The sequence below is a fragment of the Lemur catta genome, chromosome 2, assembly GCF_020740605.2.
Source record: "Lemur catta isolate mLemCat1 chromosome 2, mLemCat1.pri, whole genome shotgun sequence".
Classification (NCBI taxonomy): domain Eukaryota; kingdom Metazoa; phylum Chordata; class Mammalia; order Primates; family Lemuridae; genus Lemur; species Lemur catta.
In genome coordinates, this window is record NC_059129.1 from 28,617,043 (window position 1) to 28,644,770 (window position 27,728).

Sequence of the window (27,728 nt, forward strand, 5' to 3'; positions counted from 1 at the left end):
CGCTCATCTTGTGGTATTAGCGTCACCTTCGATCTGCGCTTTCTTTGTAGGAATGTTTTTCAGCCATGGGTCATTCTGTGAGGGCTCGCTTTGTTAAAACTGGACAACCTCACTCAGCTAACCTGGTGCAGTGCCCTTCACCCTGCACTGTGGGCATCGCACCAACACTGCCCTGCCCTCCGCACCCACGTGGGTTTGGCTAACGGGGGCAGTGGGAGAACAGGAAGGGCAGGAGAGTAAGATGGGAATAGTTGTCCCAGGGCCTCTCCCCCCTTGGCCCCCCAAAGTCGGCTGCACCCCTCTCGTACAGCTCCCGTAAGGCAGGCTTCCCCTAACCCTTTCATCCCGGGCTGGTAACTGCGCCGGTCCTAGCTTCTGTCTTATTAGAAATACAAATTCTACTATTTTCTTCCCTCCCCGGGTCATTGTTTTGCACGCAGGGGTGAGTGCCCCCCACTTTGCAGGCCACTGGCCCAGAGCCCTGCCTAGAGCCGTCTGCACAAACGCGACGGCTGCAGTCTGGGCTGGCGCAGCCTCCTGTTCATTGGGTGAACTCGGTGCGCGGCTCAACTCGGCTCAGTTTCCTGCGCAGTGAGATGAAGTGGGAGTGCGGGTCTAGGGGAGACAGGGTCGCCCCCTGCCCAGGCCCAGCATTCTAGAATTGTCCACTTCTAGGCAGGGTGTTCCACCCTTCCAGTGCCGGAGCAGACAGAAGGCCCAGTTCCTCTGGTCTCTTTGGACCCTGCGCAGGGCAGCGCCAGCTCCAGGTCGCCGGAAGTGGGAAAAGCAAGCACCTGAGCCCATCGGTCGCCGCCCGGCAGAGGTTCGCTCCCCTCCCACGTCCTGCTCGTTCGCGCCCTGCGAGGGCCTGAGACGTGGGCCATCGCCTTTCGCAGCCCTGGCCTGGCGTCCCTGCAGGCCTCGGAGGCAGAGACGAGGCCCAGCCGGCGCCCCTCCCCAAGGCGACCCCCAGCGTCCTGAGGCTCCATAAAGCCCCCTCCAGTCCGGGCTCTTGGAGCCAGCTGGCTTGGGTCCGAGGGGCTCCCGCGGGGAAACAGAGGCCCCTTCTCCGGACGTCTGCACGCCCCTCGGCGGCCCCAGCAGAGCGCGCAGCCAACCAGGCTGCCCAGCCCCGCCGCGCGCCGTAGCTCGGGGAAAGATGAATGGGAGGCGGAGGGGGCGGGGGCGGGGCGGGGAGGGGGCGGGGCCGCGCAGGGCAGTTCCGCCGCCCGCCGCCCGCGCCCCGCCCCCTGCCGCAGCTCGCAAGCCCCGCCCCGGCCCGCCCCTCCGCTCGCTGCCCAGGCCGCCGCGGCGCGAGCCGGAGCCCCAGCCGGTGTCCGAGAGGCGCCCCCGGCCCGGCCCGGCCCGCGCCCTCCGCCCCCGCCTCCCCGGGCCGGCGGCGGCGGCGGGCGAGCTCGCGGGCCCGGCCGCCCCCAGCCCCAGCCCCGCCGGGCCCCGCCCCCCGCCGAGTGCATGAGGTTGACGCTACTTTGTTGCACCTGGAGGGAAGAACGTATGGGAGAGGAAGGTGCGCGGGGCGCGGGCCGGCGGGCGGGCGGACGGGCGGGCGGGGGCGCCGCCGCCGGGGCCGGGGGCACGGGGGGACCGGGCAGGGCCGCGCGGAGGCCGGGTCTGCCGCGAGGCCGCGCCCCTGCCGCCTCGGGGATGAGCTCGTCCTGCCGTAGCCCGCAGGCCCCTCCCTGACATCCTCCCACCCGCTTTCCCCCTCCCGGGCCCCGGGCGAGCTGCCCTCCTGCCGGCCGGGGGCCCCTAGTCCCTTTCATCCCCGCCTGCCCCCACCCCCCGGCTGCCGGCGCCCGGAGGAGTCCCAGGCACTGCCGGTCCAGCGCCGGCCTCCATCGCGTGCGCTGTCCGCCCAGGCCTCGCCCTGGGGCCACCCTTTATCCAGTCTCCAACCGGTCTGGGAAGAAAGTGGCTGGCGAAGCCCAAGCTCCGGGTCCCAGTCGCCACCCCGCACCTGCCCTGCTCTGTGACCTTGAGCCCGGCGCTGACTACCTGGGCCTCAGTTTCCCCGTCCGTGTGGTTGGGGGGCCCGGTAGTTGGCGCCCGGTACTGGTGGTTGGGGGCCGGATGGGCGGAGGGAGATACGCGTCGCGGGAGCCGGAGGCGGTGTTCTGCGGGACCCTGGCTCCTCTCCCTCTCCCTGCACCGCGGTGCGGTCTTGGCTGAGAGCATGACTGTCGTCCTGGCCTCCTTGGCCCCTTCCCCGCACTGGGGCCCAGGGCTTAGGGCTGCACTACAGTTAGGGCTTAAAGACCCCAAGACTTCCCCAGCCCGGGACAGGGTCTGGGGTCTCCTTCCCTGGGTTTCCTTTGCTGATCCATCACGCAGACCCACTTGGTGCCCAGGCAGGTCCTTGCTGTGCCAGCCCTGCCTGCCCCCACTACCACCAGCCGCCCCTCCCCCAGGCCCATGGAAACCTGCTGGGGGCAAGGACCCACCTCCCCATTGCCCTACCTCAGGTCCCTGGGTCTTCACAAAGGTGCAGGCCGTCGTGACCTTGGAGCCTAACTGTGTGACCTGGCAAGCTGTCCCCTCCCCGAGGCTCAGTCTCCCCATCTGCACAATGGGGAGGGGCAGGCCTGGGGCATCTTCCAGGGCCCACCAGCTGCAAGGGTGCCAGGCCCCAGGGATGACTAAGCATGTCTGGTGGCTGACTTGAGGAGGTGCCAGGCCTCCCTGGGGCAGGTGTCTGGGAGTGCCTGGCTCTGCAGCCCCTGCCCTTGTGAAGCCAGGGCACAGCCAAGGGTCAGTTAGGGCCAGCACCTCCGGGCTTCCTGCCCTTCCCCTCGCAGGGGGCTTCAGCCCAGGGTGTACCAGCCCAGCCCTGTCCAGTCCCTGCCTTTTGAAGGGCCCTCAGTACTTCTTCCTGGGCAGACAGGGAAGGAAAGGGGGCTGTGACAAGAGTGCTACCTGCTGCCTCCTTTCTAAATCCACTGCTTGCTCTCTCCCCACTTACCTTGCCAGATGCCGCGTTGAACGATGCTGTTGCTGGAGGGTGGTCATCTGATCTCCCTTCTCAGTTTACAGAAAGGGAAACTGAGGCTCAGAGAGGGTTGGTAACTTAGCCAGTATCTCAGCAAGACTCCCAGGCCAACGTCCTTTCTCCTGCTTTGGCGCAGGGACTGCTCAGTGTGTGCTGCACATGTGTGCACAGGATTTGTGCAGGTGCACCTGGGGTCAGCGGGGCCTGCACGTGCCGCACCTCCTGAGGACGGCTCCTGACTCCCTTTCCGCCCTGCAGGAAGCGAGTTGCCCGTGTGTGCGAGCTGCGGCCAGAGGATCTATGACGGCCAGTACCTCCAGGCCCTGAGTGCCGACTGGCATGCAGACTGCTTCAGGTAGGTCGGGGTGCGGGGCATCCAGGGCCCGCATTGCCCTAAGCAAGGCCTGCCAGGGAGGACAGGCTGGGCAAAGAATCTGGGAGACCTGGATAGCCCTCCTGGTGCTGTCCCTGGTTGTGACTTCCCGTGAGTCCTTGGCCTCAGTTTCCCCATCTGTAAAATAAGGGGCTTTGATTAGAAGGTCCCTAACAGCCTCCCTGTCTTGTTATTTTAGACCTCTAAGGAGAGGATGGGAGACCCCTGCATTTCAGCCAGTGCTACCAGGCCTGCTGGCACCTAGGCAGGGGGCGGAGGTTGGGGGAAGTGTTCCCCTGCTCTGGGGGAGGGGGAGGACAAACCAGCCTTGAGGAAACTGAGCCACCTCCAGTGGCCCCCAGGCTGGTTGTGATGATGCATAGCCCATTAGGACCAACCCAGCCTCCAGACACACACATCCACGTGTAGGAGGATGTGGCCAAAGACCAAGAACACATGGTACCCACCAGAGGTGGCTCGGTCACCCAGTAGGAGCATCCCGAGAAGCCAGGTGCAGGGGACAGCCTTGGAGTTGGCTGTAGGGCCTGAGCAGGGGTCTAAAGGACGTGAGATTTCCTGAGTGCAAGAGTGTGGGGAAAGAATTGCAGACACGGTCAGCCACTGGCACAACACTCCGGGAGGGAAATGCCATCGAAGCAGGAAGGTGAGAAGGTGAAACCAGGGGCAGGGCGGGAAATAAGGTCAAGGCATTGGCCGCCAGTTTATTTTAGGCTCCTGATAAGGTTTGGCTTTTTGTTTTTACTTTTTTAGGAATAATGTCTAACATTTTCTAGCATTTAGTAAATAACAACCACTTTGCATAGTTAGATATCGTGTTGTCTCTGTTTTGCCAGAGAGAAAATTGGAGCACAGAGAGGTTAATTCTCTTGATGGAAGTCACACAGCCAGTGAGTGAAATGAACGCATAGTGCCAACACTAGCTGGTGAGGCCCAAAGAGGCAGGCATCGTGCCCTGGGGTTCCAAATCAGGTGCTCAGAAGGAGGCTTTTGGGGAGAAGAGGGCTTTTGACAGGCAGAGAAAACCACTGCCCAGAGGGGTGGGACAGTGCAGTCTGGAGGGAACAGGAACAGCTCATTTGGTGGCAACAGCATTCAGTCAAGGAATGCAATGAGTTGGGCTCGCTTTGTGAAGGTCCCTCAATGCCAAGGTAAGGACCTTCCAAAGGCAGTAGGGAGTCCCAGGAAGCAGGGAAGGGACTCAGGCAAATGTGCTGCCATCCCAGTGGGTGGATGGTGGTGACCTGGCAGGGAAGGGAGTGTCACAATAGCTCAGGGGTCCGAGCCCATAAAGCCTGCCCTGGGACAGTGAGTGAGGGTAGAGAGAATTTCAGACACAGAAGGGACAGTTTGGAGCAAGTATTAGCGACACTGGCCCCAGGTGTCAGGAACCCTTAGTGTCAGTTCACTGAGCCGTCACCATACCCAGGTGAGGACGGTGTCTGCCCAGTTCGCACGTGAGAAGTGGTGGCTCAGAGAAGCCAGGAACCTTGCTGTGGGCTGCAGCAGCCAGAGCCAGGGCTCAGACCGGCCTTCCCTCTCCACGTCACTGTGACTGTCGGAGAGGCGAGGGGCTGTGGGAAGCAGGGCAGGGGCTGGCGAATGGCAGGGTGTACCCCAAAGCAGTCTGGTTCTCTAGCCTGGGCCCTGGGAAGGGTCCGTTGACTCTGATGGAGCTGGGGGCCGGGTTGGGGAGGAGACGTGCCCATCCCTGTTGAGTCGGAGGGCTCGTGGCTATCCAGGGTGGCGATGCCCTGCTCTGAGCTGGCCAGGGTGGTGTGAGTCCAGCTGGAGGTAGGGAGGCCAGAGAGAATGAATGGCCTCTTGGAGCGGGTGCCAAGATGGTGGATGGGATTTGCGACAAGGGCCTAAAGCAATCAAGGGAAGAACTTCAGGGCCCCTGTGCTTGGGGTGGGGAGGGAGGTAGAGTCTTGGGAGACGGGTCAGGGGAAGAGGAGTGCAGCCGTAGAAGCCGTAGGAGGCAAAGTGTGGCAAGATGCGTGTACCTGGCCGCGGAGCGGGGCGGGATGTGTGTACCTGGCCGCGGAGCGGGGCGGGATGTATGCACCTGGCCATGGAGTGGTCTTTCCTGCCTCACCAGGCCAGGGGTGAGGCCCCAGATGGGGGCAGGAGGGAGAAGGTGTGTCCGGGCTGTCCCTAGTGTGGTGGGACACAAGGAAATGCCCCACAAGGGGGGAGGGCCTAGGGGCAGTAAGAGCTGTGGCTTCCCCAACCGTTCTTGGACCAGTGATGAGTGGTTCTCCCAACCCCCAAGGCTGGGTGAGGCTGACTATGTCCCCACCCCTTGGCAGTTGGGAAAGCAGCTCAGAGCGGGGTCACAGATTGCCCGGGCATGTGGCTGACTGGCAGCCAGGCTGGCTCTCGGTGGGATCCCCAGGGCACTGGACTCAGTGCCATGAGGTGGGGCCACACCAGCCCCTGGGCTCCGAGGCCTTGGGCCCAGCTCAGACCTCACTTGATGGCTCCGAGACCCTGGTTCCAGGGCCCCATCCCTACTGAAAGTGCTCAGGCAGGAGGGATGTGACAAGGCCAGGAGAGGTCTGCAGCCTCCAGCTGGCTCCTCTGTCCCCGGTACGGGGAGGTGGCCTGGTGATTGCTACACTCCTGCCTTCCAGGTCCCTCTGCATGCCCTTCCTGGTGGGATCTCTTAGGGTCCCTAAGTCAGTCACTTGAAAATAATTATTGAGCACCTACTCCACACTAGCCCCCCTCACGACAACCCATGAAGTGGGGGTGCTGTTTATGAAAGGGTTTTACAGGTGAGGAAACTCAGGTGCCGAGTTCGGTCCCTTGGCAAGAGTCTCACTGTGGGTGAGGAGTAGAGTCAGGACTCAGAGCGCGAGTCACAACCGTGGCTCGGTCCTGCTCCTCCCCAACTGGCAGGGTCCCTGCCTTCTAGTGGGCGAGGCAGGCAGTGAACAAGTGCGCCGTCGGGCTGGGGAGCTAGCACCCCGAAGAGTGATGTTTAAGTGGGGAATTGAGGGGCAAACGAAGGCTTAGAGGATCTAGGGAGGAGCATGTGCAAAGGCCCTGAGGCAGAGTGTACTTGGCATGCCCAGAACAGTGAGGGGCCAGGGTGCTGGAGTGGAGTCCGCCGGGCCGGGGGAAGGTGCCCTTGGCTGTGCTTCTTTGAATCTCGTAACCTGAGCACTGTTCCCGTCCCGAGGCTCCTGCCCTTGAGGATGTCCCAGGCTAGTAGGACAGGAAGGGCCACAGGTGCTATGACAGGTGGCCTGTGGAGCTGTAGGAGCACTGAGCCAGGAGCAGGTGCTGCCTGGAGAAGAAGGTCACCCCCCGCCCCCGGCACTGTTATGTAAAGTGGGACAGTTGCTGCAGCCCGTGGGTGCCCCTGGCATTAACACTGGGGGTTGTCACCCCAGGGCCTGCTCCTTTCTCTGTGCTGACATCCCACTCCTGTGGGCCCCACCTCCCTCCCGGAAGATTTTAGCCAGACCCAGAGTGGCCCAGGCTTACCTTCCCCGCTGCTGCCTTTGCAAAGTCCCCTCCCAGAGGCCCCCTGGGGCTGCCGGAGCTGTGGTAGTGCCTCCCTTGAGGCGGGGTGGGCTGGCCCTGGGCGAGGAGGGGTCCAAGCCTGGGCCAGGATGCAGCCTCCCTTTATTCCTGGGACCTTTTAGGTGAGGAGGACAAAGTGTCCATGGGAAATCGACCTCCTTCCCCTTGGAAGCACCGGAAGAGGCAGCTGCTTTCAAGCTGTCCCTGTCCCCAGAGAGTCCTGAGCACTCAATGCCTTTGCCAAGGCAGAGGCTGAGGCACATGCAGTGTACCTGTCCCCCGGTGTGCAGGGAGGAGGCTGTCCCCAGCCTCCGTTCCTGGGGTCAGATGTTGGGCCCCTCCCTCCCCCTGCACCAAAGCCCGAGCAGATCTTCAGCTGCTTCCTGTTGCAGCCTCAGACCAAGTCCTTTCGCCCCCACGTGGCTGCATCCTCCTCCCATGTGGTGTGACCACGCTGGCCCCACCCTCTGCGGCCTCCAATCCTGAGCCCCGGGAGTAGGATGGGGAAGCGGCTGGTCCGGCCACCCCTGCGCTCCCTCAGGCCTCCAGGACCCCCCGACCTAGCTGCAAAGGATGCTGCTGACCTCAGCCCTGAGAAGAAGGCGCCTTCTCAGAGGGGCTAAGTAAGTGGAAAGGCCCCTGCCCCATCCCAGACCGCTGCTGTGAGTCCTGGTGGCACAGACCCACCTGGGTCCGGCTGTGGGGCAGAACTGAAACTCTCGGCCGCTGCCGAAGCTTCTGGCCCTTCTGGCATAGTCTGTCCCTGAGGCTGGTCGTCCAGCTGCTCTTTCTTCCCTGCTGGTGTCCAGGGATGTGGCCCCAGGCAGAGGGCACCCCGCCTCCCAGCCCCGCCAGCATCCTCTGCTGCAGAGCGCCCTTGCGTGCCCTCCCCGGTGCCTTCCTCCTCTCCTGCCCAAGCCTGGCTTGGTCCTCCCCGCTCTCAGGGAGGGGTACCCTGTAGCGGGGGCAGGGGACAGCTCTCCCTCGGGGGTTCCTCCTGGGCTGGTCCTGGGGCAGCTCTACATGGCCTCAGTACCTGGTACGCCTCTCGTGACATCCTTCGTGGGACAGGTGATCTGTGTGGGGCACCGCAAAGAGCCAGGCCTGTCCTACCCCACCTGCCTCCTCTGGCCTCTGGCGGGATGTGGGGCTGAGGGGGAGGGGCTGGGCATGGTCAGGGCCTTCTATCAGCAAAGGGCCACTGAGGCCCCGAGTGCCGGCCACAGGGCCCCTGCGTGAGCCTGGGGCAGCCGAGGATACTGAGTGCGCGGCTTGTCTGCTGGGCCAGGTGGTGTGGATGCCCCGCCTGGTCGCAGAGAGCTGGCAGGTTACTGGTGGAGACGGGTGGGCAGACAGAGGTGGGTGGTGCAGGCTTCAAGGAAGTGGTGACCGGAGGGGAGCAGACGGCACTTGCGGAGCCCTTGGGTGAGTCATCGCTGGGTCGTCCAGGCCGCGAGTGAGCAGCAGCGATGACTGTGAGTGAGGACGGGGGAGGAGCAGTTTCCACGAGGGAGAAGAGCTTTCCCTCCCCAGGTGGGGGCAGCTGCTCCCAAGCGCCCGACCCCCACCAGAGGGGCAGGCGGGGCCCTGCCTCTTGAAGCCTGGCACGGAGGGGGCGCTCCTGTGTGTGGTCCATGCAAGAGCAGGAAGCAAATCTCCCTGGCCCGAGGGTCCTGGCCTGGCCGCCCTTCTGTCCCGTTAGGTTCGAGCCCTCTGGGAGGTGCAGCCGTCCTCCCTCCCAGCCTGCGGGGATCTCCCCACCCACAGCTGCATCCATGACGTCACCTGTGCCCAGCAAAGCCTGCCCCCAACCCCTGCGGGGGAGCTCAGGCCCCCCTTCCTGGAGGCACCCCACCCCTGTGCTTCTGAACCTGGCATTTTGTCATTTTGTGTTCCCCCAACTCTGCCCTCAGCCCCTCCCCTAAGGCCCCCAGACAAAGGGGAACTGGCTGGATCCTCTTAAAGGGACAGTGTCCTGCTAGCTCCCTGGCTGCTGCCCTACCCGTCCCCCCACCCCCAGTCCCTGCTTCCAGTAGATTGGCAAGTGGTCCGTGAGTGATGCCCTGTGCAGGCCCCAGCGTGGTGGAGGGTTCCCTGGCAGCACGGGGGAAGGGCTGTCTTGCCCAGGCCCCGGCCTGTCCTGCCCACCTCTCTCCTGGATTGCGGCCCTGTCGAGCCTGGGCCCTCCTGCCCCTGTGTGATGCAGAGCACCCAAACCGTGACAGAGCTGGATGGATCCCCCAGCCCAGGGGTGGGGAACCTGCAGCCTTGGGGCCACGTGGCCTTCTGGATCCTTAAATGCAGCCTTTTGACTGAATCCAAATTTCACAGAACAAAACAGGCCTAGCCTGTTTTCTGCATGGGTCTATACTCTGGCCAGACGTGCCGTGCCTGCGCTCAGGACCCTCAGTCAGGGCTCTGGACCCTGGGGAGGCTCGTGCCCCCCAGGCTCACTGGGGACCATGTTTTTGTGTTTGCTCATCCTGACTCTGCAGGGCTGCTGGTCCCCAGTCTCCTGGGATGCTTGGGTGGGAAGAAGCCAGGCTTGTAGGTCTGGCACCTGACCTGTGCATGACACCTAGAGGCCCCTGTGTCATTTCTCGCCATCTTCCCTTCAGGGACCCCACCAGCCAGGCCTGCTGGTAGCCCCTAGTGGTGGGGCAGGGGGACCCTGGCCATGACAACCTTGCACACTGGGCATTCTGCTCCGTTCTGCTTTTCTGAGGGAAGGTGGGTTCCAATGCTCTGGTGGAGGTGAGGGGTATGCTGAGCTGTCCCCTGAACCCCCTTCTTGTCACTGGCAGCACCGGTAGGGCTGCTGGGGTCTAGGACTTGTCTTGCCTGCGACTGTGACTAGGGTGTACTGAGCTGAACTCCCACCTTGTATCAGGAACACAGTGTAGCTCTGTGGGCCCATGGCGCCCATCTGCGGACCTCGGGCAGTTCAGACCCTCGAGGCTCATCTGCCGCTTGTCTAAGGTGAGGACAGCCATGCCTTTCTCTTGGTGGCCTGTGAGGTTTAAGTAAGTTTAACCAAGAAAGGGTAAAGGTGCCGCACTCAGTGCTCCTTCACAGCACTGGCAGGCCCGAGCTGCCTCCGCAGTGCCCATCCCACCACCTGAACCCTGGGCTCCCAGCTTCCATTCCTCCCTCCACCTGGCTGACGGCCAAGAACAGGTTGCCTGCCCTTTCTGGGCCATTTTCCATGCATGACCCATGACAGGATCTCAGATGAGAAGCACCCCTCGCCCACGGGCTAGCAGGTGGACCAGATGTTCTGGGCGCAGAACTGCTGGGGGTGGTTGTGCAGGCTGTGCACTGCCCCAGAGACACCGGCTGATGGGCCGGGGCAGACTGGATCCATCCCTCGCTCCACTTGCCAAGCCAGTGCCCCAGCAAGGCTGCTTCTGCCCAGAGGACTCACCTTTCTGTAATTCTAAGGAAGGTGCCTGTAGACTAGGGCCCTCAGCCCCGCCCCTGTCCACAGGTGTTGTGAGTGCAGCGCCTCCCTTTCGCACCAGTACTACGAGAAGGATGGGCAGCTCTTCTGCAAGAAGGACTACTGGGCCCGCTACGGCGAGTCCTGCCACGGGTGCTCGGAGCACATCACCAAGGGGCTGGTCATGGTGAGTGCCCCTCCCTGGGGCACCGCACCTGGGGTTGGGGATGTGTGTGTCCTCACGGGCATCTTACTCCAGGCCTCCCTCCTGTCTTGGTCACCTTTTGCTGGTCCCTGACTCCCCCATATTGCCCACGCTGGATTGTCTATGCAAACCGCCGTCTGTGGAGCCCACTCTGTCTGGGTCAGCAGAGCCGGGTCCCCACAGTTTATTTGGGGCTGCCCTTCTTGGGGGAGGCGGAGGAGGGCAGCTACGGGGGCCGAAGGGGCCGCTGAGCCGGGTTGTGCCCCACCCCACCAGGTGGCTGGGGAGCTGAAGTACCACCCCGAGTGCTTCATCTGCCTCACGTGTGGGACCTTCATCGGCGACGGTGACACGTACACGCTGGTGGAGCACTCCAAGCTGTACTGGTGAGCGCCTTGGCCCCTCTCCAAGCCTGGGGCCCCTCCCAGATCACAGGTCCGCAAGGGCACTGGCCCCCGGACCCAGGCCCCCTGCCCTTTCCGTGTGGTGAGGGCTGGGGGCAAACGTTCATAGCGTCCTGCCCCTCCGTGGTGTGGAAGTGACAGAGAAAGAAGGCACAGGAGTCGGACTGAGTCTCAAACGTCAGCTTTCTTACCCGTATGTGACCGCGGTGCTGTTCGGACACTCACCACCAGGGCTGGTGCAGACCCCACCGACTAAGGACCCTGTCCCTAACAAGACTGCCCCCACTTCACAGGCCAGCTGCAAGTTCAGGGGTCCCTGGGCCATTTGCACCTTGGACCAACTGGCTGCAAATTCAGGGATTCCCACGAGCCTGTCAAGTTTGCTAATTTGCTAAGGGACTCACAGAACTCAGGAAAGCCTGCACTTAGGATTATAGTTTTATTGCGAAGGATCCAGCCCTGGACCAGCCAAGCAAAGAGACGTGTCCCTTCCTTCCCCTGGCACATCCGTGTGTTCACCAAGCAGGGGGCTTCATTGACTTCGCACCCAGTTTTTATTGGGGTTTCAGTATATGGTCACGACTGATTGACTCATTGGCCACATGATTAAGCTCTGTCTCTAGCCCTCCTCCTTGGAGGTCGGGCTGGCTGAGAGTCCCCACCCTGTAATCACAGGGTTGGTCTTTGTGGTGGGAGGGGGGACCTATCCAAGTAACCTCATTAACATAAACTCAGGTGGTCCAGGGGGCTCAGGAAGAGCAAAGGTGCGCCTATTCCAAGGGCTTAGGGTCTCTCTCCCAGGAACCAGGGACGAAGAACAGATAAATTCTCTCCTACACAACACTGATAGGGCTGGATTAGAGGACAGCGTGGCTTGATCCCAGATGGGCTTTTAATGACTTCCTCCTGAGCTGGATTTGTCCCCAGGCCTGTCCTGGCCATCTCACAGCCTGGCAGAGAGCAGATAAACCCAGAATGACGCAGAGGGGCAAGGGCTGGGGGGCAGGCTCGGTTCCTGCTCCCTGTCCTCCCATGGGAGGGGGAGAGGAAGGGGGGAGGAGTAAAGAGCCGGGGCCGGGGTCGGGGGGAGCACAGGTGCAGGTAACTGTCTTGACGCTCTTTTCTTCCCACCCTTCCCTACCGCTGGGCTGGCGGCTCTTGCAGCGGGCACTGCTACTACCAGACCGTGGTGACCCCTGTCATCGAGCAGATCCTGCCCGACTCCCCTGGCTCCCACCTGCCCCACACGGTCACCCTAGTATCCATCCCAGCCTCATCGCATGGCAAGCGCGGCCTCTCCGTCTCCATCGACCCCCCGCACGGCCTGCCGGGCTGCGGCACCGAGCACTCCCACACCGTCCGCGTCCAGGGGTGAGTGGCCGCCCGGACGTGGCAGGTGACAGACACAGGGGCTGAGGGCCCTGCAAAGGGGGGAGCGTTCGGGTACAGATGGAGCCCAGCTCTGACAACCTGGTAGACCAGGTGCCTGGTCCGGTCATTGCTCTGAAAGCCATTACAAATGCCAGGCAAAATATAAAAACGGTTTCTCTGGCCTGTGTATGATCCAACGCGAAAGAAGAGTAACGAGGTGAGTGACCAGGTGGCAGATGAGGGAAGGAGGGTGCCCAGGCCGGCAGCAGAACACTGAAGGCAGCTGTGCCTTGAGGGTGATACGAAATTGCTTCAGTTTTCAAGTCTTTCCAGGGCTGGGCCCGAGGAAACTAGTCTAATAAGAGATCTGCCCCCTCCCCATAAAGCTGGGACCCCAAAGGATTCTCGGGGTGAATGAGAAATAAACTGCACCACCCATAACCCCCACCCCAGAACTGTACGGCAAACTATCAGATTTGAACCTGAACGAGAGATGAAGGGTGAGGGGGAAGTCTTCTCAGAGAATTTTTAAACTCAGATTTCCAAACCGAATGCTTGTGCGTGGATGGTTCAGAAATCCTAAAGCCAAATTTGAAAAAGTTTGGTTTAGAGTAGTTCCCAACTGGCAGTGCTCCCAGCACGAAGAGAATCAGACGCAGATCCTTTCTGGAGGAAGCCAGCGCCAGGCTTCGCTGCATGTACTTAGGTGAGGGATCCGGGGAGGACACGCAGTCCAGTCCAGAATCCCCGACCGTTCAAGGAAGCGAGGCGCCGTGAGCGAGAGCCGGCAGACACAACCGCACATAGAACTAGATCGGCAAAACCTCCAGATACTGCGGTTATCAGAAACAATATAAAACATTTTTCTTCAATATGTTCTAATAAACAAGAAATGCTTTTAAAATGAGTAAGGACAAATTTGGAAAATAACCAAGTAGAACCCCTAGAAATGAAATACATAGTTATTAAAATGAAAACCTCACGCCAAAGTTTAATAGTAGAGTAGGGTTTAAAAGAGCTGAAGAGAGAAATAGACAAAATGCTGAAAACTGTGAAAGAGAGATTAAGAAACTTGGAGGACAGAGTGGGAAGATCTAATGATCATCTATTTGGAGCTCCAGGAGAGAGAAAGGACAGGAGAGAGACAGTATTTGAAGATAAAACAGCTGAGAACGTCCCAGCATTGGTGAAAGACAATGATCCACAGACGCAAGCCCGGTAAATCTCAAATGGCAAGATAAAAAGAATCCACCTGTGGACACCTCTGGTGAAACTCTGTCACACCAAAGACAAAAGACCTTAAAAGTATCCACAGAAAAAAAGATGAAGGCGGGCATGGTGGCTCACACCTGTAATCCTAGCGCTCTGGGAGGCTGAGGCAGGAGGATTGCTTGAGCCCAGGAGTTTGAGGTTGCAGTGAGCTATGATGATGCCACTGCACTCTACCCTGGGCAACAGAGCAAGACTCTATCTCCAAAAAAAAAAGACAAATTACCCTCAAAGAAAGGACAATTCAATTGACAGCTGGTTTCTCGCCAGAAATCAATGAAACATTCTCAGTGCACTACCTGGAAGTTCCCATCAACCTAGAATTCTCTACTTTATAAAAATACTCTTCAAGAATGAGGGCAACATAAACACATGTTAAGGCAGACAACTGAGATTTGATACCAGCAGATCGTCCCTGAAGAAAATTCTAGAGCATGCAGAAAACGAAGGGGTACAGGTTAGAGAGTCGGCCCAGTTATTAACATGCAGTGTCACTTTGAGCAGCTCCCTCCTCCTCTCTGGACTCTGGGGTCAGTCTGAACAATGATGGAATCGGATACCTTGGAGCCTTCTAAGATTTCTCCTGAGCATTCACTGACACCTTGAGAAGTATTAATAGTGTCCCGTGTCCCCAGCTTCCACTTGATTCAGTGGATCTTTCTTGCATACCTGTCGGGTCCCAGGCACCGTGCAGGCAATGGTGAGACATGAAGGCGGCATCGGGGAAGGAAGGTGACACTGGCCGGACTGTGTGTTTCCAGCCCCACCTCGACATCAGCCCAGCCAGCAGCTGCCATGTGTATACAGTGAGCAGACAGGCTTGCGAGAGATGAGGGAACTTCTAGAACTTCCAGGCCAAGAGCCCTTACCAGAGGGCCCGGGAAGAGCCTCCTAGAGGCCCCTGATGGTCCCCGAAAACCAGGCAGAATTTTAGAAATGAAGAGAGTCAGTGACCACGCCGCCTGTCCGTCTCACTGGGTGAGCTTCTTTCCAGCCCACATCTGCAGCAGTTCTTTCTAGCCAACATCTGGAACATCCCAGTAATTTCTGCAAAGAGCCACACCCTTCTTGGAAGCAGCCCAACTTGCCAAACATTTACTTGTTTGTTTTAAACTAGTTTTAGTGGACTGCTTTTCATTTGGTTTATAGCAGCGTTTTAGGGAAAGTTTAATTTATCCTGGCCCAGGCCCCCTGGTGCCCTAGCAGGAGCCTGAGGGAGGGGACACAGAGAGAAGGAATATATGTCTTTAAGGCCATGTCCATGGGAAGCCTGTATCCATGAAAACACATTCTCTGTTTTTTCAGCTTTTTATCTTGAAATTTTTCAACCTTACAGAAAATTTGCTAAAATAATAAGTACATCGAATATTCATACACCCTTCACCTAGGTTTACCAATTTTAACTTTTTGCCACAGTTAGGATGTACGGTGTATCTCCCTCTATATACGTGTGTGTACACAGACTTGCCTGTATTTGCACACACACATATACGTACACGTTGTTATCATAATATTTACTAATTATTTGACAGTCAGTTGCAGGCCACATTGGCTCTTCCCCCCACCAAATACTTTAGACATTCCTCTGAAAACAAGGGCGTTCTCTTACTGATGATCAATTGTACTTTGTAGCACAGTTGCCACATTTAGGACATTTAACATTGACGCCATTATCCCGTGCACCGTCCCCATTCAGATTTTGCCAGCGGTCTCAATGCCGCCTTTGTAGCAGCTCCCCCAGCCCAGGATCCAACCGGGATCGTACATTGCAGCTAATTGTCACGTCCCTTCAGTCTCTTTTAATTAGCGACACTTCCTCAGCTTTTCATCGACCTTGACATTTTTGAAACACATGGGCCAGTTGTTAAGGAAGACGTCCCCACATTTGGGTTTGACCGATGTTTCCTCGTCGTTAGATTTCGGTGCTGTGTGTTTGGCCTGGTGCTGTGCAGGCGACGCAGTGTCCCTCCAAGTGCATGTTGCCGGGAGACATATGATGTCAGCATGCCCTTTACTGGGGACGTTAACTTTGATTGCTTGGTTAGTTTTCTCCACTGTAAAGGATTTTTTTTTCCCCCTTTGTAATCAATAAGCCATTTGTGAGATTCGAGTCTGTTCATATCCTGTTCCCAGAAACCTTTCAGCAGATGGTTTTAGCATGTATTGATGAGTCTTGCCTGGAGCCGTTATTACAACGACGGTGGCAGAAATGGTGGTTTTCTAGCTTGTTCATCGGTTAGCTGCCTACCGTGAGGAAGAGCTGCTCCCCCACCTGGGAAAACAGTCTTAATAATGAGGAATTTTTATGAATCTGTTTTTCTTAAAGCTCTGAGTCCCCTTTCTGCCTTACCCCGGCCCCTTCCCATCTCAGGGAACGAGGGCAGAGACAGAGTGAACTCCCCCTGAAAGGCTTTTATGAAACCAAATGAAAACCAGGTAACTAACACCAAAGAGTTAAAGAAGCAAGTAAATTTGGCAAATGGGCCTTTTTGTGAGTTAGCTTATGGCCAGCTAATTGAGGGCATCTTGCCTGTCTCTACCCTGCAGCTGTGGCTCAGGGCAGGCTGCCAATTCAGGAGAAGTGGGAGGTTTGGTCTCATCCTGCAGGGCGAATCTGCGAGTCAGGTCAGAAGCCAGTGGATCCGGACTCTCTTAGGACCCATCATATGAGGCTTGTGTGCCCCAAGCATACCAGGCATTTGGAAGGCTAGGTCTGCCCTCCATGGTGGAGACCACGTTCTGTCGAATGGGAGCTGCTGAACATGTAGTGTAGGTGGCTGATACCTACGCGGTGCCACGTTTCTCCAGCCCACACCTGTGGCAGACATCACTAATTGATTACAGAGTCCATCTCACCAAACCAGAACTCCGTGTTCTGGATCGTTGCTACCTCCCAGTCACATGAGGTGGAATCCTGTGGCCCCTCATCCCTGGTCTGGGCCCCTTGGCTTTGGTTTTTTGTTGGGGCTCCAGGGAATAGACAGGCACTGGCCTGACCACTGCTCTACCCACAGAGTGGACCCAGGCTGCATGAGCCCCGATGTGAAGAATTCCATCCACGTGGGAGACCGGATCCTGGAAATCAATGGCACGCCCATCCGGAACGTGCCCCTGGACGAGGTACGGGTCCTGAGTGTGGGGCAGGCGTGGCGGTGGTGCCTTCGACCCTGATCTCTCCCTGCACCTGGCGGACGCCCCAGCTCACACACCTGCTCTCCCCAGATTGACCTGCTGATCCAGGAAACCAGCCGCCTGCTGCAGCTGACCCTTGAGCACGACCCCCACGACACACTAGGCCATGGGCTGGGGCCTGAGACCAGCCCTCTGTGCTCCCCGGCTCACACCCCCAGCGGGGAGGCGGGCAGCTCCGCCCGGCAGAAACCCATCCTGTAAGTCAGCCTGCCCGTGGGTGAGCCGGGCGCCTTCCCCGATGCCAGGCCCTGGGTGGCAGCCTGCAGAGCAGCATGGGGTGCTGGGGACTAAGGGAGGGAAGGTAGTGAGAGGCGGGGAAAGGAGCGAGACAGCTCCCCTGGCAGGAGAATTCCCGAGTGCTTCCGGGGCAGTGATTACGGGTGATGCGGGCTGGCCGAGGTGAATCGAATGCAGGGTGTCAGTGTGGCAGGGGTCTTTGGGCTTCGTCCCATCCATCGTGGGCCCCCCTGAAAGGGTATCATAGCAAAGTGATGTGTTTCACAAAGACCACTCTGGTCCCTGTGCGGGAGGGACTTGGGCTGGGGTCACTGGAAACCAGAGGCAGCTGGGGGGCCGTTGCAGTGGTCCTGGCAGCGGGGCCCGAGGGCCCCATATCCTGTTGAAGGTGGGGAGGAGTGGGGAGGAGGGGTGAGTTAAAAACCCAGGGGTGGCCTGGTCCTCACTCCACTTGCTGTTGGATCTTCTCAGGACTCCTGGTGATAACTTTTTGGGAGGACACCCTCTGGGGTGACAGCCGCTGCTTTAAAAAATGACACTGTCGAAGGTGTCTAGTTCCCCCTCACCTGTGTGTATCTAGAGCTCAGGCCACCCTGTGTGGCTACCCGTGTGGCGGGGTCATGTGTGTCTTAGGCAGGGCATCTGCCTCCGTCCCCCCAAGCCTGGGACCATGTGCTGGGAGACAAAGCACCTGACCCAGGGCCACCAAGCGGAGGAGGCTGAGGACAAACATGCCCGCTGAGTGCAACAGCACGACAGTGGGCTTCAAACGGGAAGACAGAGCAGAGCTCAGGGCAGGGGGAGCCGGGTGCTGGCACTGGAGCAAGGGTGGGACACAGGGCTGGGGTAGGACGAGGGGCAGACTCAGGACCTTCTCAGGAGGGCGGCACAGGGTGACGGTGCGCAGGCTGGTGTGGGTGGGGGTGCAGCAGGCAGGGGGGAGGGAGGGGCAGGGCCTGGGCTGGGTGCCCCCCCAACAGTGGCACTGGGCCCTCGTGTGCCTCCCCAGGAGGAGCCGCAGCATCGACAGGTCCCCGGGCGCTGGCTCCTTGGGCTCCCCCGCCTCCCAGCGCAAGGACCAGGGCCGCTCTGAGTCCCTCCGCGTGGTCTGCCGGCCACACCGCATCTTCCGGCCATCGGACCTCATCCACGGGGAGGTGTTGGGCAAGGGCTGCTTCGGCCAGGCCATCAAGGTACGGCATGTGCCCGGCGGTGGTGGGGCTGGGTGGTCTGGGTGAGGCCCCTCAGCCCTCCCCCATGAGTGAGTGGCTGCACGGTGGAAGGGGAACCTGGCTTCTAGACTCCCAGGCCAGTGCTCGCTCCTCCACGTTGGCCTTACTGAGCTGGTTAGAGGGAGATAGACCAAAACTCTAGGGGAAGGGCGGCCCCTTGGGTTGGGGGATGGGTGGGCAGGGCAGCCCAGACTGACCTGGAAGTCCCCCTCCCTGGAGCCCCACATGAGCCTGATGCCACCCCGCCATGGCCTCTGGGCTTCCTGCCCCCTTCACTCTCTCCCCAAGCAGGGATGAGCCCTTCCCTGGCTCTGATGTCACCTGGCTGTGACTGGGCTGTCCAGATACCAGACAGGCCCAGGGTCCCCACCCCTGTCCCTAGTCCCCTGGCCAGGCAAGGGGTCCCTGGTTGAGCCACCATTTGACCTCCAGGAGACAGGCCAGCAGAGCAGAGAGCTGGCCCTGGTCAGGGGATCCTGGACCTAAGTGCCAGCACCCCCCTTCCCTGCCAGCTAGGTGACCTTGGCCCTGTTAGGAAAGCTCTCAAGCCTCAGTTTCCTCAGCTGTACGGGAATAATGCCTCCCACCCCCGCGGTGTCTGGGAGCTTCCCGCCTGAGGCCGTCTGCGCGTCTCCCGGGCCGTCCCGGGCCTTCCCAAAGGAGGGCTTGCAGCAGGGCCTGCCTCTTCCAAGTCTTCGCGTCCCTGTGTCCCCTGTGCAGGTGACACACCGAGAGACAGGCGAGGTGATGGTGATGAAGGAGCTGATCCGGTTCGATGAGGAGACCCAGAGGACGTTCCTCAAGGAGGTCAGTGAGCGGAAGTCGCACATCCCTCCAGGCCAGACTCGCGGGCCCAGCCCCCTTGCCCTGTTGACGGGGGTGGCGCGGTGTCCAGGAGGGTGTGATGCTCGAGCCACATGCTGAAAGGAGAGGAAGTATCTGCCGGCAGGGCGAGAGGGGAACGGGCACCGAGGGAGTGAGAGCAACCCCGTCAAGGAGCTCGGCGGCCGGGGGGAGTGGGGGGGCGGAGGGGGTCCGGGGGTGGCTCCTTTGTGGGGCAGGCCATGGCCTCTGGTGGCAGCGGGAGGGAGAAGCAGGTGCGGGCTCAGCTTAGACCAGGCCGAGCCCAGGCCCAGCCTGTTTGTGTGCCGCCAGGTGAAGGTCATGCGGTGCCTGGAGCACCCCAATGTGCTCAAGTTCATCGGGGTGCTCTACAAGGACAAGAGGCTCAACTTCATCACCGAGTACATCAAGGGGGGTACCCTGCGGGGCATCATCAAGAGTATGGTGAGTCCCTAGGGGGCCCCACCAGCCACACTGTCCCAGCCACCCCTGCTGTGTGGCCCCAGGCAAGGCAGCACCCTCTCTGGGCCTCAGTCTCCTCCGCTCTCCAGTGGGGATTAGCCTCAGGGGTCTCAAAGGCCATCCAAAGCCTGATTCCCAACCGGACAGGGCAGCAGCTGACTCCATCTAAAGCCAGGAAGAAGCAGGAGAGGGGCAGCTTCTCCGAGGGGATGCACAGGCTGCTTTGGGCGAGCCAGGGCCTGCCGTACCTGCAGCGGGCCAGAGGCGCCTTCCAGTTGCCGGTCCGTGATGGGCCTCGGTTTCGCTTCTGGCAAAACTTAATCGATTTTACTATCGAACATGTTCCGTAATCAGAACTTTCAGGATTTGGATAAAATTACAAATCCATCTTTAGAAATGAAATGCTGGGAGGGCAGCTGTGCAGCACCCACACTGGGGGGCATTCTGGGCTCCAGTCCCGCTTCCGGCCCCATTTCAGTATCACTCTGAGACCACGAGATCGTGTTCCCTTCCCTGAGCCTCTGTGTCCTCACTTCCTCAGGGTGGATTACCTCTATTTCCCAAAGCGTGGGCCCTGTGGGCTGCTGATAGGTGTTACTTCACAGGACAGGTTCTGTGGTCAAGGACGATTTAGAAACCCTGGGCTTTGCTTGAGGCCAGGAGTTCAAGACCAGCCTGGGCAACATAGCAAGACCCCATTTCTACAAAAAATAAGTTTAAAAAATTATCCAGGTGTGGTGGTGTGCACCTGTAGTCCCAGCTACTTCAAGGGTGAGGCAGGGGGATCCCTTGAGTCCAGGAGTGAGAGGCTGCAGTGAGCTATGACACCGCCACTGCACTCCAGCCCAGGCAACAGAACAAGACCCTGTCTCAAAAAAAAAAGAAAAGAAAAGAAATACTAGGCTACACCAGGTTAGGCTTCCTAACTACATCTCTGAATCTTTAATAGGCTCTCATGCTCAGACCCTCTCACTTGAGGCCTCCGAGGGGAGAGGGTTAGAGAACGAGGCTGCTCCCCGAATGATTGGAGCCCAAAGCCCCATTATCCTGGGGTGACCCAGTACTGGGGCTCTGCACGTGACCTCTCTTGGCCCTGCTGTCTCTTGCCTGTCTGTGAAAGTAGGTTCAGATTTTTCAAAAAACCTGAAAAGATGGGATTTCTGAGGAAGATAAATATAGCTTTTTTTCTCAGAGGAGGCAGATTGGGAGCTATAGAGGAATATCCCCCCCTTAGTGTTTGAAATTAGTTCTGTTAGAAAATGACATTTTGAGTTGTTCACCCACACCCCTCAGAGGCAGACAGTTGTGGGTGCCAAAGAGAGCTGTGGGGTGGGGGGAGCCACTGAGCTGTGGGTGCCAAAGAGAGTTGGGGGAAGCCACCAGGCCCTCTAGGACTGTGGTCCCCAACCCCCAGGCTGCAGCCCAGTACCCGTCTGTGGCCAGTTAGGAAATGGGCCGAATATCACTGCCTGAACTCCACACCACCTCCCCTGACCCTCGGTCCGTGGAAGAATTGTCTTCGATGAAACTGGTCCCTGGTGCCAAAAAGGTTGGGGACCACTGGTCTAGGACACTTGCCCCCTCCTGCCCCTCTCACGCAAGTGTCCCTGCCTCTGGAGCCCCACTGGCTCCACCCTGCCCATTCTCTCCCCACCCCCAGGACAGCCAGTACCCGTGGAGTCAGAGGGTGAGCTTCGCCAAGGACATCGCGTCAGGGATGGTGAGTGAACTGGGTGACCCGACCCCACGTGTAAAAGTATTCTCTGCCGCTAACCTAAAATCCCATGAGGAATCGCCACGCAGAACCCACAGGAAGCTTTGAAAGCAGGAAGAGGGGCTCAGATGGAGAGTGGGGAGAGTACCCCCAACTGGCCTGGCTGGGTGGGGGGAGGGGAGCCACCACCTCCTGACCTCCGCCCCTCCCCCCAGGCCTACCTCCACTCCATGAACATCATCCACCGCGACCTCAACTCGCACAACTGTCTAGTCCGGGAGGTGAGTGGCCTGCGGCCTGCGCGGCTGGGCGAGGGGGGAGCCGGCAGGAAGAGTTTCCAGCGGAGGGAACGGCACGTGCAAAGGCCCTGAGGTGTGACGTTCAGAGCAACGAGTTGCTTGCTGTGGAGTGCGTGTCCAAGGGGGCGCTGTGGGAAGCAGTGGGCCGTGAGTGCAGAGAGGGGCGAGGCTGCATCTCACAGGCCTCCCAGGGAGTCTGCGGACACTGCCCAGCGGGCAGGGAGTCGCTGCAGGCCGAGCCAGTGTGCTGGGCAGGGCGGGGGAGAGGGCTGCCGTCAAGGCCTCAATCCCACAGCAGGGATGGATCATCCCTTGAGAATCTGAGTGTTGCGAACCCTCCTGTCCCTGACATCCATCTGTGCACAGCAAGAACTTTTGCCCACCGTCTGGGGCCTGTGAGGATCCCAGGTGGTCACCCTCGCTGGTTTCCCTAGAGCTGTGTTTCCCACAGCAGGGTCTGCAGGCCCCGTAGCAGAAGACCTTGGGGGACTCGTTAAAGTTATAGATTCCTGAGCCCAAGCTCAGGTCTTCTCAAAGGGACGGGGCGGGAGTCAGCACTTGAGCAGTCCTGGTGGACACTGGCCTCTGAGAACCGCTGCCCAGGTGGGACAGAGGGTCCAAGGACCCCAATCAACCCCCCCTGACCAGCCTGCCACCTGGTTCTACACCTAAGGTGATGGGCCCCTAGGAGGACCATGTTTACCCGCAGCCTGGTTGGGGTGGGCCTGGGACAGCCCCTCCCCCATCTGTTGTCCTTGTAGAGCTTTCTCCAGGTGACTGTCCACGTTTGTGTCACTCGCAGCGGTAACACAGGGTTCTTCCCCCAGGAGGAGCCTGTCCCTGACCCCTGGCCCTGCCTCCTGCCGTCTCTGTTACCTGTTCCTCTGTGTTCTCGCAACAGTGGCCAACCCTGGGGCTGGAGGCAGGGGCCAGGCTGCTACCAGGGCCCCGGACACTAGGTGTCTCAGCCCATGTTGTGTTGCTACAACAGAATGCCTGAGACTGTAATTTATAAAGGGAAGAAACGTCTTTCTTACAGCTCTGGAGGCTGGGAAGTCCAAGGTCAAGGGGCTGCCTCTGGTGAGGGCCTTCTTGCTGGTGGGGACTAGAGTCCCAAGGTGGTGCAGGGCGTCGCATGGCGAGGGGTGTGTGAGAGACAGCCACACTGGCTTTTATAATAGACCCAGTCTCGTGATAACCAACCCAGTCCCTCGATAACCCGTTAATCCATTAGTCCATGCAGAGCCCTTGTGACCCAGTCATCTCTTAAAGGCCACTGGTACAGCCATGCGCCACCATGTAACAGTATTTCAGTCAGTGACGGGCTGTGGATACCACAGTGGTCTGAGCAGTAGGCTACACCATCCAGCCTAGGTACGTGGTGGGCCACACCGTCCGGCCTAGGTGCGTGGTGGGCCCCACCGTCCGGCCTAGGTGCGTGGTGGGCCACACCGTCCGGCCTAGGTGCGTGGTGGGCCCCACCGTCCGGCCTAGGTGCGTGGTGGGCCCCACCGTCCGGCCTAGGTGCGTGGTGGGCCACACCGTCCGGTCTAGGTGCGTGGTGGGCTACACCATCTAGGTTTGGCAAGCACACTCTGATGTCCACACAATGACAGCATCACCTGACAGTGCTTCTCTCTGAACACGTCCCCTGAAGGGATACATGACTGTACCTTGGAAATAAAGTTTCAACATGAGTTTCAGAGAGGACAAACATTCAAACCATAGCACCAAGCCCAAGCAGGCCTGGCCCCGGGACCCACGGAGGACTTGTCCAGCTTCCTGCCTCGGCACTGATGCCCAGGGCTTTGTCCCCGTCCCTCGGCTCTCAGGACGTTGCCCCCCGCCGCCCACCCTGACAGCTGGATTTTCCTGTCTTGCTGGGGTAGACACAGCAGTCAGCACTTCACTCTGCAGAGTCCCAAACTCGGCCGTGGAGGGCCCCTGCAAACCTCAGATAGTAGGACTGGGGCTTGAAAGTCCTGGGCTTGAATCCCAGCTGTGTCACTGACCAGCTGTGTGGCCTTGGGCAACTTTCTTAACCTCTCTGGGCCTAAGTCCCCTCATCTGTAAAGTGAGGGTAAAAATTACATAGACCTCACCAGGTTGTTGGGAGAATTAAAATGAAATCTATGACACGGCACAGGTAGGACCAGGGTCTTTAATCAGAATTCCTGTTTTTCTTTCAAAAACAAGGAGCACTAGTGCCTTTGTGGGGCAGAGGGAGTACTGAGGAGGTGGGGAGCAGGTGGGGAGGGGCAGAGGGTACAGCGTGGGAGTGGGGGCATGCTGGCATTTCCAGTTGCTTCCAGAAGCTCCATTTGCCAAGAGCAGAAGAGTTTGGGGCCTGCACTGGGCGTCTGGGGTCGGTGTGGGGCCCTGGCCAGGAGCAGGCTGGGCGGGCAGTGCCAGGATGGGGTCTCAGGGCGCCCCTGCTTCACCTCCCAGAACAAGAACGTGGTGGTGGCCGACTTCGGGCTGGCGCGGCTCATGGTGGACGAGAAGACTCAGCCCGAGGACCTGCGAAGCCTCAAGAAGCCAGACCGCAAAAAGCGCTACACCGTGGTGGGCAACCCCTACTGGATGGCGCCCGAGATGATCAACGGTGAGTGGACACCTGGCCTGCCACGGCCCCTGGGTCCCCAGGCTGCACCTGACACTGTCCTAGGGAGGCCCAGGGGCCCAGCCGAGCTGCGGCCACCAAGCCCTGGCCTCTCCCGGACTGCTTGGCTCCTCGGGTTCCTCTCTGGGTCCTGCGTTTGTTTCCTGTTGCTGCGTGACATGTTCCCACACATTCAGTGGCTTAAATAGCAAATCAGCGGACAGTTCTGGAGCCCAGCGTCAGCCTCGCTGGGCTAAAGGCAAGGGGGCGGCCGGGCCGCACTCCTGGAGGCTCTGGGAGGCCCTGGCTCCTGAGGCTGCCGCGTCCCCGTGGTTAGGACGAGCAGCACCGCGGCTCCTCTGCGTCTGTCCCCACCTCCCCTTCCTCCTTCTGATAAGGACCCTGCAATGACATCGGCCCACCTGGATGACCCAGGCCGATCTCTAGCTCAAGACCCTTAACTTAGTCCCGCCTGCGAAGCCCCCGTAAGGTAGCACATGCACGCGTGCTACGGATTAGGACACGGACGTCTTTGGGGGCTGTAATTCGGCCTCCCTCAGGGCCTCTCTCCCCAGAGTATATAAAGTCCCTGCACAGGCAGGTGACACACAAACGCAGGTCCAGGGCAAGCCGACCAGGGGTCAGCGCAGCACCAGCACTGGCCGGGCTAACGCAGCCCCCGAGGCACTTCACCCGTAAGAGTCTTCATGGTCGCTGTCTTTAAGGGGTGGTGCGAGGGTTACATGAGGTTCGGAAGCTCACGGCCACCTGCTTGGCATTCAGTAAATGACAGTGGCTGTGCTGAGCGTTTTTAATATCATCAGGTAGGTAGTAGCGTCCCCATTTTACATAGGAGGAAACTGAGGCTCCGGGAGTCTGTGTCAGCTTCCTGAAGCTGCTGTAACAGATTATCAAAAACTCCGCGACTTTAAACAACAGAAATTTATTCTCTCTGTTTTGGAGGCTGGAAGTCTGAAGTCCAGCAGGGCCGCGCTCCCTCCAGGGGACCCAGGGGACAGTCCGTTCGTTCCTTGCCTTTCTTAGCCTCTGGTTGTCCTGCACTCCTGCCCTTGTGGCTGCGTCACTCCAGCCTCTGCCCCTGTCTGCACGTGGCCTCGTCCCTGTTCTGCGTGTCTGCTCTGTCTGTCTCTCTTACAAGGGCACCAGCTGTGGCATTCAGGGCCCACCCAGGTGACCCAGGATTCTCTCATGTCAAGATCCTTAACTTAAGCACATACGCAAACACGCTCTTTCCAATACAGTAACACTCACAGGTTCCAGGGCTGTGAAGTGGCTGTCCTTGGGGCCACCTCAGAGTTCATGATGTGCCCAAAATCACGCAGCTGGTCAGCGACCACACTGGGCCGGGGACTCCATGCCCCGGATCTCATCCTCCCACCCTCGGAGCTCCCGAGGGCTGTGCAGACCTGGTGGGGCTGAGGGGCAGAGCCTCAGCCCTGATGCCCTTGGGTGTGGTTTGTATCCGCCCCCTGGTCCCGACCTCCTGGCCAGGGCATCCCCCCTGCTGGACGGTCCCTGGCCCGGCACCCGTTTGGCATCATTCCTGACGCTGCGTCACCTGCTGACAGTCGGTCTCTTTGCCCAGGCCGCAGCTATGACGAGAAGGTGGACGTGTTTTCCTTTGGGATTGTCCTGTGTGAGGTAGGTCCAGGGTGGGTGGCAGCGGTGGTGGGACCCTCGGCTCCTCCACACGCCCCACACTCCCAGGCCACAGGCTGGGGGGCTGCAAGGGCCTCAGGCCAGGGTGGCCTCTGGGAACAGGGCTGCCCACAGCAAGGCTTGGCCTGGCCCCAGGGGGAAAGGGTGGTCGGGCTGGAGCCAGGCCCAGTGCAACCTGCCCCCAAACCACTGGATGGCGCTGAGATGCCCAGGCCAGGGGCCCCCTGGGGTAACTGCTGGGCCTTGTGCCGCACAGATCATCGGGCGGGTGAACGCAGACCCTGACTACCTGCCCCGCACCATGGACTTCGGCCTCAATGTGCGAGGCTTCCTGGACCGCTACTGCCCCCCAAACTGCCCCCCGAGCTTCTTCCCTATCACCGTGCGCTGCTGTGATCTGGACCCTGAGAAGAGGTGAGTGGGGTGGGGCCCGGGCCTGGGGCTGCCTTGTGGGTAAGGCCGATGCCCAGGAGAGCCGGACCCCCCATCCGCTCGCCTGTCACCCAGGCCCTCCTTCGTGAAGCTGGAACACTGGCTGGAGACCCTCCGCATGCACTTGGCTGGCCACCTGCCCCTGGGCCCGCAGCTGGAGCAGCTGGACAGGGGCTTCTGGGAGACCTACCGGCGTGGCGAGAGCGGACTACCTGCCCACCCCGAGGTCCCCGACTGAGCCCGGCCTGCCCTGCTGCCCCCGTCCCTACCTCCGGAGAGTCCACCCTCACCAGATTCCTCTGCCGGAAGTGGCCAGGCGTGGAGCCCTCGGCCGGGGCAGTGGGTGCCCAGACCCCTCCCCAGAGCCAGGCCCTGATTTGCCTTCTCCCACCCTGCGGACCGTGCCCCCTGCCCGCCCTGCGCCCCGGCCCTGGAGCTGGCCTGGCTGCGCACACTCCCTCCTGTGGCCCCGCTGTACCTCTGTCCTAGCTTCTCCCTGCATGAGCTGGAGGGCCTCGCGAGTTGTGCCCCATCCACACACCACCACCGCCGGCCGTCCTGCGCTCACTGCGCTCATCCGCAGCCCCCGAACCGTGCCCTGTAACAGCTGGGGGCACAGGAGGGCGTGTGTCCCAGGCGAGGCCAAGTTCCCAGGAGTCTACGTTCCCAGGAGCCAAATGGCGAGTCTGGGGCCCACTTCCCCCCCAACCCCCCGGGGGTGTCTAGGTGCCAGCAGGTGTTGGTAATTATCCAGTCCCCCAAAGCAGAGAGAGGTCTGATTCTGCAGGTAGAAGGGGCTGAGCAGCAGCCCTGTCTCTCACTTTGGGTCTTTTTCATTTCTTTATCAAAGCCACTTTAGTGAGAAGCAGGTACCAGGCCTCAGGGTGAAGCGAGGTCCCTTGGGGGGAAGGGAGCCTCGGTGCCCAGGCCGGGCAGGGGGCAGCTGGACAGAGCGAACGAGGCCAGTGTCCACCAGCAGCCCAGCCCCAAAGTCATCTCAGCGCCCCTTCCCAGCCTCTCCCCAAGCTCCCTGCCCTTCCTTACACCCACCCCACACCCACCCCACCCCCTGCCGCTGTCCTCTGGGTTCTTTCTGTGTAATCTATTTTTTAAGAAGAGTTTGTATTATTTTTTCATACGGCTGCAGCAGCAGCTGCTGGGGGCTTGGGGTTTTATTTTTTTGGCGGGCGGGGTGGGAGGGCCATTCTGTCACTTTGCCTCAGTTGAGCATCTAGGAAGTATTAAAACTGTGAAGCTTTCTCAGAGCACTTTGAACCTGGAAAACAATCCGAACAGGCCCATGGGACTACGACTTAGGGGGTGGGACACGCTCGCCCCCATCCAGGAACCGTGACGTCCGACTTACAAAACCCAGACCTCAGAACAATAAAATAAATGCCGTACTCCCCACCCCA

General features: G+C 59.8%; 1 protein-coding gene across 3 annotated transcripts; it reads left to right on the plus strand.

Annotated features, from left to right (window-relative positions):
• The first annotated feature begins 1,289 nt into the window (after nucleotides 1-1,289).
• Nucleotides 1,290-27,728, plus strand: LIMK1 (LIM domain kinase 1). 3 transcript variants are annotated; one of them, XM_045543112.1, is made up of 16 exons: nucleotides 1,290-1,528; nucleotides 3,266-3,362; nucleotides 10,420-10,558; nucleotides 10,853-10,962; nucleotides 12,145-12,351; nucleotides 16,635-16,740; nucleotides 16,843-17,009; nucleotides 18,059-18,242; nucleotides 19,002-19,088; nucleotides 19,437-19,568; nucleotides 21,247-21,306; nucleotides 21,516-21,581; nucleotides 24,048-24,204; nucleotides 25,808-25,863; nucleotides 26,138-26,295; nucleotides 26,389-27,728. In XM_045543112.1, exons 1-16 carry the CDS (start codon nucleotides 1,474-1,476, stop codon nucleotides 26,549-26,551), a joined length of 1,944 nt encoding a protein of 647 aa, XP_045399068.1. In that variant the 5' UTR covers nucleotides 1,290-1,473; the 3' UTR covers nucleotides 26,552-27,728. The 3 variants fall into 3 exon arrangements, with proteins under 3 accessions (XP_045399068.1, XP_045399070.1, XP_045399069.1); XM_045543114.1 differs by lacking the exon at nucleotides 1,290-1,528 and adding an exon at nucleotides 3,005-3,189; XM_045543113.1 differs by lacking the exons at nucleotides 1,290-1,528; nucleotides 3,266-3,362 and adding an exon at nucleotides 7,411-7,555.